Genomic DNA, 13307 nt, shown 5'->3' with positions numbered 1-13307 from the left:
GCTATTTGAGCATGCTGACATTTTTTAATTTTATTTTTCATTGATCTAAATGTAATCAGTCTTTCATCCCTCTCTTGTTTGGATATTTCTAGAAATGTAAGGCCCACCTTTCAAAACAATAACTGTTTTTTATTTAGCACTGTAAAAAAAAATTAAATCGAAAACCATTCAGGTTATGTATTTAAAGAATTTCATCTTTTACCAAGAGAACATTCCTTACTTACATTTTATGAAATTTTATACCTGCAAAAATGGATTTAATGAGACTGTACTTATTAAGCAATTATATTAACCATCTACCAAAAAATTAAATATTCTGTCAAAGTATCTTAGCAGATCATAACTTCAGGCTTGTTTGCCTTTGTCATGCAATATTAACATACCATCTGGGAAGTCTGGGTGGCAGAGTTGCAAGTCTTTGCAAGTTCGGGCTGGGTTATTCTGAGTGCCCATTGGATACTTCATATGCTCAATGTCTTGCTTTAGTGAATTCAATGAACCAAAGATCTCTTCCATGCCATCGGAATAATCCAGAATATTATCACCAGCATCAGATAGCATGTAATCAGGAGATCTTCTTGTCTTTTTGGGTGACTGGATTGGCAGCGGCTGGATTACCTCACCCGGAGGACCCTGCGAGGAAAACAAAATCTCTGGTTACCTTTTCTGTTTGTTTTTCACCTGCATAAATACCCAGAGGAAGACCACACAATGTGGCTTGGAGAGGCTTTGAACAGGCTTTCTTCAAATTCTTTATTGCACATATTTCCTTAAGATTTATGCCTATGTGCTTTGATTCACGCTCAGAACAAGCTGATTGTAGAAGGCCACACCATTGTTGTGTTCTAAACTCTACTCACTACATTGCTGTTTGGGAAAGCATGTGCTGCCCTCCCATCAGTGTGCTGCACTGACTTGCAATTGCCTCCTTATCCCTGTCAGTTCCCTCAAGCACAGACGTGGCCTGTGACAAATGAAAACTGTGGATGTTTCCTATGATAAAACTTTAAAATTCCACTTGGGGTCTATAAAGCAATATTTCATTTCAAGAAATTGAAACACTCATTCAGATTTAGACTGTTTTCATTTTAGATAGTTATGATATAAAAAAGAAATAGTAGAAATAGAGGAGTATCAACGGGGGAAAGCAATATAATACTATTTTCTGTGCTTTAATATAACACAATAAATAATTATTGTGAGGGGTTTTTTGTATGGGGGGGGTGTGTGTGTGTATTTTATAAGTTTCTAGTGGCTTTTTCCATGCAGACAGTGTATTTCTGTGTCTGGTGGATCTGAGTTTCCTGAAAAATGAATTTTCAAACAATTGTTAAGATTTTCCTTATCTGCAAGTTCACAACTGCTGTTCTCTACCTGTGTCAAAACGATATCATCATGTCAGTGTAATGTGTATGCATGTCAGATAAGACTTCTTTACTTACTGGAGGACCAGGTGGACCAGGTAACCCACTGTCACCCTTTTGACCAGCAGGACCCTATAAAGCAATGAAAGAAATACCTTGTCGACCATGCTGCACAATGTTAAAAAATAACACAAACAAAAGTTAATTAAAAGAACAAAAAAATATGGAGGTGAATTACTCACGCTGGATCCTTTGGAACCTTTGGGACCTTGGGGACCCTATGGGCAAGAACATATAACTATAGTTGGAGAGTATTCCACACAACACAGGAGTGTTTTGGACTGGAGGAGTGTTTGAAATTACTTACAGGTAAACCAGGAGGACCAGGGGGTCCCAGTGGACCAGCAGGGCCAGAAATTCCCTAAGAAAGAATCAGAAAATAAGTACAGGATTAAAGTATTCTACAAACTGGACTCGATTAAAAAATGTGTGTGTATCTGTGAAAAAGGTAGTCCTATTAAGCATCCATCTCTGATGAGTTTTGATTTAGGCCATTTGCTAAGGTCCAAAATAGTTTGTAAGTAAGTTCAAAACATTATCTGACAGTTTGAGGTGCTTGTAGTTGTTCTTACACTGCAGTACTGACAGTCATGATGGTGTTACCCTTCGGACTAGCTTGGAAAAGTCACTTTTTACATGGTACCTTAAAACATGGCTTAATAACTACAAGAAAGGAAGCTACCCTAGGTAGTACAGTTAATAAACATGATGAGCTGGTGCTGCTAATTTTATCTCATCCCTGACTTAGGTTTATGTGTTTTCTTCATCTTCTGAGACACTCTGTGATCTCGTTTTAAGCTGTTTAACTTCACTGTGTTTGTACAATGCCTAGAAAAGTTTTAACATCTAGCAGGTGTTAAATGTTTATAGCAACTTTATGTCTTTCAAAAGAATGACTGTAATATATACTCTTTGGTTGCCTGAAATTTGAATGAAAACACAAGTATGTTTTACTCACTGCATCACCCTTGGCTCCAGGAGATCCCTGTGGGCCAGGAAGACCCCTGTCACCCTTTTCACCCTGTTCTCCTGGGGGTCCAATCAGGCCAATCAAACCAGGATGTCCCTAAACAAGACAGAAGAGAATGCAGTTAAAACTCCATATATATAAAGTAAATGTGCTTTGCAAATACACAAGTTAGAGCTTTCAAATATCATCACTATTGCTAGTCAACAATTAAACTGAAAAGAAATTAATCTGAAAGCGTATTCTGTGTTGGCCTTCTAGACTTGGAGATTATTTGCAAGCTGTGTCTGCTTGTTCTGTGAAAGAGATCTGAGTGCAACATAGTCCTTACTGAAACCGATACAGAAATAACAATACCTGTGGGTACAAATTTCATACCAACCTTACATCCCTTTCTCTATAAAGTTTTTCTCTGAAGCACAACCAACCAATAAATTGTTGGGACTCCATTAGGAAATGCTATCCTGTATGTCTCAAGTATCATGACTTAAATATTTACATTTTGTTGTTTCAAAATACAAATCTCAATTACTTTTTACTTCTAGTTACTTTGTTTTTGTAAAACCAGCCGTTCTCTTTACATGTCTCTGGGATTTCCATTGCAAGGAAGAATCACATAGTCAGTAGATTACCACACAGGCAGTAATCTTTTTCTTTCTATATATCTCCAGGATATCAGATGTGGCTTAAAACTTGACGATTACTATGCAGGCTACGGGAAGGTGATCGATAGACACAGTAACTTGTTTTGATTTCTGATACAAATACTCTGGTGTGTGTTTCTGCCAATTTTATACAGACTTTTAGAATGGGTCAAAATTGCAAAGATACAAACAAAGAATAAAGCGTTACCTTCTCTCCTTTGGAACCTGGATCTCCTTTCAGGCCAGGCAAGCCAGGTGGACCCTAAATAAATCAAGGGAAGTAATGTTGAAGCACGTTTTAACATATTGCACAGATCATGTTTTGCTGAAATATTGTTAAAGGCAGTGTAAGTGAAAGTACAGAGTTATTCAGTGGGGGATGGCTGTGCTTGATGATGTGGGATTTAGGGCCCAAGACAAAGTTGAAATTTACATTTAAAAACTTATAATGATGATAATAATGCTACTGTAGCATTTAAATTACTTTATAATCAGAAATCTTTGAAGTGTTGTATTATTAGAAATCTATGAAGCAGAGGGTAAACTAAATTCTTAAAGAGCACTGAAAGCATTCGGTGAAGCAAGTGACATTAAAAAAATATTCACTTAATTTTGTGTTGATTAGCCTCATTTTGCTTGTGCTTCCATTACATGCTTTCAGTTATTACTTCCACCTTAAATGCTGTACCTTATTTTAGTTGCTTATTTTAGCCCTTTCATAAGACAGTGGAAGGTATCCTGTTAATTTGTTTTCTCCCAGTTTACTACAGCTCAGTAAGATTTTTGCAGAAAATAAATCAAGTATAACTGCTACTCAATATTTTTTTTTTTTGTTGGAGAACTACCTCATATTTAGTTTCAGCACTCAGGGCATTGTTTTGGTATTACGGTTTCCTTGATTTGCCACCTTAAATTCCTGTATTAACATGAATAATGCATTTAAATCTATATTTTCTAAATATTCAAGTTTACTTAAAGTCATCTAGGTGTTCTAGCTCCACTGACACGTACAAGTTTATGGCCCTTTGTCACCTTTGTAAATGGGATCAGTTACACAAATTAGTTGGGTTTTGCAATATTAGTCTGGGCAGGCCTAAATGCTTTTAGGAGCTGCCTAAGTCTCTTTAGCCCTCTACTCATTTATTGGACAGGGATAATACTGTTACTTTACAGAGGTGTTAAACTGATATCTTTTTAGGTATTTACATGGTTCACATCATGTAAGCAGCTTACAAATTTTAATTTGTATTTACAAGCCATCCTTTCTGCAGCACAGTAAAGACATGTTACTTTATGAAACCACGTCAGAAATGCTCATTATTCTAAGTTTTATCTGAAGTTTTCTCTGAACATTACTTCATGCAGCTAGATTTCTGTCAACAGAAAAATGCTGGGGCAGGAGACAGAGCTGTGAACAACAGAACCATTCTACAAGCCCTTCCATATTTTTGGGGTGGGTGTGGTGAAGGCACAATCCAAACCACTTTTTTCAGGTGGTTCCTATGTAAGCCAATGCTTAGAGAATCTATTGGAAAACTCAACTCCAGTCTTGCTACCTGGGAAACCACTGCAAAGAATAAACACATTCGCATGGATAGATCTTACTCTCTGCACATCCCCTGCAAATACCACTGAATAATTTTGTTCTTCTAACTTGACACTAACTTCTTTTCCCTGACAGTGCTTTTTCTATCTTTACTGGGGCCGTAAGAGCAACCCATTAAAGACACTATTTTACTAATAGTCAAAAATATATCTGGATTGATAGCACAGAAAAATATTATTTATGAAGCTTGTTAAAATCTCCTTGTTTTTCCCAGCTTTTAAAAAAAGTCTTTAAAATATTTATTTATAATTTTATAATTATTTTTAATATTTATTTTTAAATAATTTTAGAATAATTTTGAGGGATTTGAGAAGTCTTCTCAATGGTCATGCTCATTTTGTGTAATTTGTACAGAATGAGGTGAAAAATTCAGGCCATGCAGTGCATTTGTTTCTCAGAAGCTGTTAATGTCACATTGAACACTTATGCATTAGGGGTTGAGCAGCTAGACTAAGTCGGTACCTCATCACTACTAGTCTCCTGCTGGCAGCGGACACCTGTGAAGTTATGATATGGAGAGCAGTAATAAGTGACCTTTTCAACCTGGCACACATTCAAAAGTGCCATAACACTTCATGTACCAAATATTATTCAGTGCATATCCTTTGCAGCTCTGCTTCAGAATATCATTAGATGCAAAAGCCTAGGCAAATACATAATTCATGAATGAAAAGTGAAGTTTTTAAGCTTTTGGAATACAGAATCAGGTATTTTCACCTGCAGTCTGTTGTGCTCTACTACAAATCTGCTTTCATATTCTTCTCCTGAGAGCAGCCTACTGTGCAGGGATGGGAAGCAGGGAGACCTAACCTCAGCAACTTTTACATATGACCTTTACTTTCTTAAAATCCAAAATAAAGTTTAAGTTGCAGCAGTGCATCTAAAAAAAGTTCTTGTTGAGCTGACAGGAAGTTTTTGCATTTAGCATATATAGTTCATTAATACAGTCAGCTTCACATTTGAATTGAATAGTTAAGCTCTCCACTGTTGGAAAAGAGATCTCTTCATAATGTATTTGGAGGCTCCTGGTGACTGACACAAGGGAAAGGGATGCTTATTATTGCTGAAAAATTGTTCATTGGCTTTTAGATTTCAGCTTAGAGTTGTAACTGAGGATATGAGTTTTCAGTCCCCCATGCATTTTATTTGTAAATTGGGCACGTAATTTAAAAACTATGGTGGTGGTCCATCATAAACTCTTTGAAGGTGTTTTTATTACAGGCTTAGCACAAGGAAGTCCTTTTCCTTGCAGCTTCTCATTCATTGTTCCCAACCTCTGACTTAGACGTGATATCTATGAGGCTTTAGACAACATTAGAATGTTAAAATGAAAAGCAACAAGACTTATAGTGTAAGGTTTACTCAGTACATTATTTCTTCCTTATTGTTTTCTAAGGGACAGAGAAAAATGAAATTATATGTAGGTGTCATTGTAATGCCATCTATAATTCTATACAAAGAATTGATTGATAGATACATCTATACACCAGACCAGTGTTCATTGGAAAAAAAAAAAAAAAAAATCTTTCTAGTGTGTGGCACATAAAAATATATGTTCTGAAACTCCTTGCTTATAGGTTAAGAAATTCCATGTTCGAAACATTTTTGGAAAGGTAAATAGTTACCCAATACTTTCACCCATCAAAGTGTTTCAGTCAGTGAAAGGAAAGGCAATTGCTCATGTTCACATATGCACATGAAAGTGAAAGAGTGGTTTAGGGTAAAAGTCTGGATTCAGGCAGAATTTCAGTTTAAATTCCCCATTTTTTCCACTTCCATTTTTATATACTGGAAAAGTATGATGTGAAAATCTTATAACTGATGTTCAGGCCCTGAGTTCTCACTGAGGAGGCAGGAATGCTCTTGGAAGATTTTGAGTTCAGGTATAGAGTTTAACTGTAAAAACTTTCAGTATTAAGGCTACCTAAGGACCTGTATCCTTTGTATCTTCCAAGTCCGTATAGGAAAAGGAACAGATTATTTCCTACACACTTCCTACTCACAGCCTTCGGTTTCCCCTTTAAGAGCCACATCACTTCTGAAGTGGAGGATAGCTGCTTATTGCCCTGTTCTCCTGAAGTAATCTGATTGTATATTCTGGCCAAAATACCAGAGTAGATTTTACTTAGTAGGTGTTAACACTGCTCACAAACCGTAAAATGCCTTGAGAGTGTAACACTAGCTTATTTCCATCAAACCATAACAGTCCATATTTTGTTTTGAAGCTTTTTATTCCAAATTTGTCCCTCAACTATGATAATAGAGGTGAACTCTACTCCAGTGAGTTTGGAGAGCAAGGCATATAAGATGTTTCCACTAAATTGTATCACCTTTGCTTGACGTGAAGAATTTACCAGCTGGCCATGTAGTTTAGATGTGAATTTCTGTACATAATACTGAATAAGAAGACCAATACTGTACAATTTCTGCTCACAGTTTTGGGTTTTTTCCAGCTTGTTAGGGGCAAAAAAAAAAAAGCACTAAAATAGCAAGTGTAAATAGAAGCAATGATATAATTTGATAATACGTCATCTGTAAGCTTCCCTTGCTTTAATCATTAACAGCAGAACTACGATATACTCTGGATGCCTTAGAAACTGGGAGCTTGGTTCATTCAGATGCTTTCAAACATTTTGGTCATGGATTATATTTCCTGGGATTGCCACAGTGAACAACAGACATGATCCTGGTGTTCTGTTTTATAAAACTAGCATGTTTCCTTCTTTGGTAGAAGTCCCTTTTTGGCCCTACTTCTGATTTATTTTTTTCTTTCTCTAAGGAATAGATATGATCTAAGCTTTTACCCTTTGAATAATGTTTTTCTAAACTAGCAGTCATTCAAATCAATGGATGTACAAAATTTGCCACTGCTAAGGAAACAAAATGATTTAAGGTACTAAGATTTGCTGATGTGGGGACAGAAGTGGATTTTTCCATTGTAAGCTTCATTCATTTAATTTTTATTTTTAATTCCATTCCGGTGATTTCAAGAATTTGGCTTGGCACTGCCTTATTCTACTTTTTACCTGGTATAACTCAGCAGTATTCAGCACAGCTGCCTACTAAGGTAGAGCAGTAAAATTAGAAGGCAGTTGGGTATCAGATTTTACCAGCACAGAAGAATAGTGACTTTGTGCTAAAAACTGACTTGTACATTCATTTTTCTGTAAATGCACAGACATGTTAATGGTATATTTTAAAGAGTGCTTTTTCTGTTTTGGCACTGAAAGGAAAGGTACTCACCAGAGGCCCAGGAGGGCCATCCTGACCTGGCGCTCCAGGTAGACCTTGTTCTCCCTAGAAAAAACAAAGTTTGCTTTACCAGACAATATACAAGAAATGCAACATTTAAAATATTATTATATGCTCTGCTTACTTACCACAGGGCCAGGAATGCCCCGGAGACCCTCTGGGCCTGGTTTTCCTGCAGGTCCCTGTGGACCAACTGGGCCTGTTTTTCCAGGAGCCCCTTCTGCACCAGGTTCACCCTAGAAAGACCATAAGCAACAGGTCAGAGAGGCAGAGCTGACTAAGTTTGGCACTGTAGGGTTATACAAGCTGCAAAGTGAGAGCAGTTTCCTCACTCCATTTTTTAAAAAACTATTGTAAAACTGTTCTGCACAGGACACTTTCCTGTTCAAAATTTTGATAGCCTCATACAAAGATGTGGATCCCGCAAAAGCATGCTCATCTGCTTTTCCACAGGAGTGAGTCAAGTTGGGATGGCACAGGTGAAAGTCCACGATGTGCTCCATTATGTATTGCTACTAACTCTGGGATTTAATTTGGATTTTACAGTTTACCTATTATTACTTTGATAAGTTTCACGCTCAGTGCACAATAAGCAATTTACTTTTCATCTATATATAGTTTACATTCCCATACTCCTAAAAAAATTCTTGAACATATTACCTTTGCACCTTTTTCACCTTGTCTGCCTTCAGCGCCAGTTGCACCAGGAGGTCCCTGTAAAACATGGAGTCTGAGCTCATAATCTCAGTTTTCTAAAATATTACCAGTGAAAAAAATCTGAGAATGCAATTTCCACTGTATTAGTAAGTAGAAAATGTTAACAAAAGAAAAATTTCTTTCTTGACATTTTATATTCACAGGATAAAAATCCCAATCTGCCATATCCTTTCTTTTTCCCTTCATAACATTTTCTGAGGTTTTAGAGTATCTAAAAGAATATAGAGCACCTAACATGTCTGATATGTTGAGGTTAAAAACAAAGAACGTGGAAAAAAATCAAAACAGGATATAAAAGTAGAAGAACAATACTGATTTACATATACAATAACAATTTAAAACTTGCTTTATGCTGGCTTCTGTCTATTCACTGTAGCTTATCCACTGATTCCAAAAGGGCCTGTCATTCTCAGCATGCAGAATGGCATATACTTCTTTATTCTCCAAGTCAGGAGTGGGCTCAGTAAGCCTTTTGATTACATTTGGGTAGCCAAAAATCAATACATGCCTTAATATTTTCCAATAAATATGAAAGGAAAAGGAATAATCACATAACTAGAGACTGTAAGGAATGAAATAAAGACACTGACTACAAATAGCTCTTGGTATCATGTTTCCTGCTATTGCACTACAAAAGCTCTATTTGACAAAGGAGAAGGAACTCAGAAATGCAGGAGGATGTAGAGATGGGACAAGGTTCAGGTGAAGGCCACAGAACAGAAGTTGCAGTCATCCGGCAGCTCTGTGACTACCTATTGCTGAAGTCACCCATCTTTCATTTTCTTAAGGTTTCAGTGAAAATAAACACATCATGGGCTGATTTTTAAGTCAGAGAATTAATATTCATAGCTTCAGTCATGAACAGAAGCGGTTTCTAGAATGTAATGTACTCTTCTGAAAATGGTTCTCTAATACATACTTAGCTTAGAAAAGATGCACTCAAGATAATGGACCAACTGTTTTCCTACAAGGTTAATTTTCAGCCTGGGAAATGTCTTTATTACAAGTAGCTATTTCTTGCCAGCCAATGAGCAGCTTAAAGCAAAAGGAAAGACAAGTGACCATGATCAAATACAAGGTGATTTTCTGAATTAATGCAACTTACTTCCTAAGACTCATCTGTTCATTAATATAACAGGCAGTTTGTTATGTAGAAATGAAAAAAAAAAATGTTCTAAGGACCAGTAAAGAAGAAAAAAGAAATCACTTCCATTTATTTTCTGCTTTTTGCCTCATAACATATTCATTTTATAACTCTTTACATAGATGTATATAAACACCATTCATTTGCTTCTGAAACTAAGCTTTCTCCAGGGTGGAAATGAACATCTGCAGCACGGTATGAACCTTTTGGCCGACAGAGATAGTTTAGGCTTTCCATCAAATGTAATGCAAAATGAACCGAATCACCCACAGTGGACTTTGGTCATTTGTTGTGGGTATCAACAGGTTGTTCTCTTTGGTATTTTCAAGAACTGCAAGTCATAAAGGACTTAGTTTTATCTTTTCAAAATACAGAGCAGCTAAAAAGCCCTGGGCAGTGTGGTGCAATTGCTGACTCTTATAAAACAGGCAGAATAATTAAAATCACCACTGTTCCAATAATAATCTCTGGTGATATCTTTGTGTAGGTTGTAATTTGTTGGGTGGATCGCAGTTTGTGGCGATACAAAGAGAAATGATTAGCAGGTACTTAAATAAACTCAAGAACTTCTTAAAAACAGGAGGGTTTTTTCCTTATATGAATTAATTTACATGCCAATTGTCTTTACTGCTTGAAAATTCCTGGCCATCAAGTTCCCATGTGGATTATAGTCTACCCCACCTAAGAAACTGAAAAGGGGTATGTGTGATAGTTTGTATTTGAAAAACATGTTTTTTGCATAATCTAGAAATGCAGCTGCATCATGAATTAGCAGGGCTAAAAAAACTGTGATCACTAAATTACAAATACAATGAATCATGATTGCTAAACAAAGGGGTTGCGTTCATTATCAAACCGTGCCAATGCTGCACTGAGCATAAAGCAGCTAAAGGAACTGCTGTTTCTGACAGGCTGTGATTGCTGCCATGGCACAGATGGTGCTTCCACCGAGAAACAATGCTAATTATTATTTATCTTACCTTCCCACACTTGAGTTGTTGGCGTGTCTGGTAAATTTTAACTGACATAAAATATACCAACAGCAATAGTTTTGAATTAATGAATGACTCTCAACCCTCACCACCATAGCTACCATGGTGATTTTTATGATCATTACACTTTAAGTTTGGACATATTGTCTTGATACATTTTATGCAGAACTGAGACGAAAAAATAACTTGCACAGAAACAAAATTATCCTCTATTTTTGTTACGTGAACCTACTGGACATTTATGCCTGCTCTTCCGTATTTCATAATTTTATTAGAATAATTTAAACTGTTGATTATAGCTGTCTGTCATGTGACTAAAAATATTATTTCCAACACAAAACCATTGCTACATTTCATCAGTCTGTTCAGATAAGGACCTGGCATATTGTTAGGTGTACTGTGTTTTTGCAATCAACACAGAAAAAACAGCATAATTTCAAGTGGTCTGTGTACCCTGCAGAGGTAGCATGATACTGTAGCCAAAATAGAAAAAAAAATCTCATTCACAGAAACACTTCCTTTTTTTCTAAGTTATTCAACATTGTCCATAAGGGCAACTAACCAAATAAACTTTTTCTTTTTTTTTTTTTTTTTTTGGAAGAGAGAGCAATTGTTAGGTCTAAGAAGTAATACATTCATTAGGGTACACATTCTGCGGATGTTCTAATGAACCATTCTTGTTTCATCCATAAATTTAACCTTTTATTTTGATTTAGACTTGAGCTAGATGCTAATGAGCATGCTAGTCGATTTTACCTCCTCAGAGTAGGAACAGGCTTATTGTTCTGACAGGTACTGCTTGGCCATGAGACCGTTGCTCTGTCTGCAAGGCACTGGTATTTATTGTCAAAGCCTGTAGAGCACCACAGTAAAACAGTTTTGGTATTTGCTTATCTCACCAACTAATAGTAATCTTTTTACTGTTATCCATCTGTAACTAGGAAAAATAGTTTATTATTGGTCTTCGCTTAATAGTTGAATGTCACTCTAAGTATGTATCTGTAGCTGAATTCTCTTGGGTAACAATGGTGAAACTGTATTCATGTCCGTGTCTTTCCCTAGAATTTGCTTCCCAGGGAGAGCTGGGGGAACCTGTTTGTAACCCGCAATACTAAACACAGATTGCTCAAAACTCTGAAACCTGGTAGTAAGCATAATTTCAGAAGACTTGGCAGGGAAACCGAGTTCAGGTCAGTTCCAAAATAGAGGGGAAGAGGGGAATGAAAGTGAATAACAGAATGAGGAAGGAGACTAGACAGCTGAGGATTTCAAGGGAACGGATTTAAAAGTATGAATCCTGAGCACTGCCAGCTTGTTGTTTGAGAGACAGAAAAACAAAAAATGGGGTGAAATGTCACTTTCTAGTAGTATAGCCAGAGCTACACCGCCATAGACAGCAGTATTACTGCTGAAATGGTATGTCCTTCTTAATTCGGATGAAAGGATACTTGATAGGGCTTTTTGTTGAAATTGATTCTACCATACAACTGATGAAAACTAATGAAGAGCATTTTTTGTGTTCATTCTGCCAGCAAAGTAAGAAGTTTTCAATACTTCTCTGTTTCTCTCTGTTATAATATCAATACAATACAGAGACTCTATAAGCTTAAAACATGCAGGTACTCAGGTAATGTAGAGTCTGAGTCTACAAAATGTTTTCTTCAGAATTCAGGAATGGGTTTACTTGGCAATATTTAGACATACATTTTCCCTAAATTGGAAATGTGTCAAACCACAGGTGATGTGACATTTGTGTTTCTAAAGTGTTTTTTGTCTAGGTACAATCAATGCAATATATCCCATCTGTTAGGAATGAGCTACTGCCTTTCTGTATAATAAAGTAGGGAGTTCTAATTGGATGTTGAACAAACATACTAATTGCTAATATTCAACCAAGCCATATTTCAGTTCTACTGATAAGATTGCTAATGCCACTATAATCATTTACAGTATTATAAATGTTTTGTAAGTTGGTGGAGCAAATAGATTATTATGTAAAATAGAGGAAACTAATTAGGCTTGTCAGTTCACTCAAGCCTATTAAATAGAGCAATTTAATACATTTTGTTAAATACCTCTCAGCTTACATTTAATGATGCCCCTTCCCTTATTTTTTCAAGTGTAAAAACTGGATCTAATTGCTCTCTGAAGCAGACCTAAATGTTGACGTATTTACTACAGTTCTGCAAGTGTAACATTGTTTACTGCTTTTGATTAGCTATTTGTAAAGCCTGTGAAGCTTCAAAGACTTTAGAAATACTGGAATGGCTTCATAAGTTACAGAAAAGTCTGCTCGTTAATTTTGTATGCAGAGGAGATGACACAGGTTTGCACAAAAGCTCCATTGAAATTATTTTATTTCAGAGGCTAAAGACACTAAAGCAGACACATTATTCCTGCTTCCTGCCAGCAGTCATGTGCCTGAGGATGATGTCCTGTATTACTGTAATAATCACTCCTATTAGCAGACTAATTCAGCAGACACTGAATTCTTACCCTAGCAGTCACTGAATTCATGTGGATTAAAAGAAAAAGTGCATTTCTAGATGAAGAATGTATTC

General features: G+C 36.4%; 1 protein-coding gene across 7 annotated transcripts in view; it reads right to left on the bottom strand.

Annotated features, from left to right (window-relative positions):
* COL11A1 (collagen type XI alpha 1 chain) overlaps positions 1-13307 on the bottom strand; it is a 147463-nt gene that overhangs the window by 7211 nt on the left and 126945 nt on the right. For all 7 annotated transcript variants that reach the window (XM_065841764.2, XM_071810354.1, XM_071810355.1 and 4 more), the window contains 9 exons: positions 8554-8607; positions 8022-8129; positions 7885-7938; positions 3244-3297; positions 2383-2490; positions 1732-1785; positions 1607-1642; positions 1443-1496; positions 384-633 (listed from right to left, as the gene is read on the bottom strand). In XM_065841764.2, the coding sequence (XP_065697836.2) occupies positions 384-633; positions 1443-1496; positions 1607-1642; positions 1732-1785; positions 2383-2490; positions 3244-3297; positions 7885-7938; positions 8022-8129; positions 8554-8607 (772 nt within the window). The remainder of the gene's footprint in view (positions 1-383; positions 634-1442; positions 1497-1606; positions 1643-1731; positions 1786-2382; positions 2491-3243; positions 3298-7884; positions 7939-8021; positions 8130-8553; positions 8608-13307) is intronic.

The sequence above is a fragment of the Patagioenas fasciata genome, chromosome 6, assembly GCF_037038585.1.
Source record: "Patagioenas fasciata isolate bPatFas1 chromosome 6, bPatFas1.hap1, whole genome shotgun sequence".
In the NCBI taxonomy this organism is placed as follows: domain Eukaryota; kingdom Metazoa; phylum Chordata; class Aves; order Columbiformes; family Columbidae; genus Patagioenas; species Patagioenas fasciata.
Note: the sequence above shows the minus strand (reverse complement) of the source record. Positions and strands in the feature narration are given on the sequence as shown.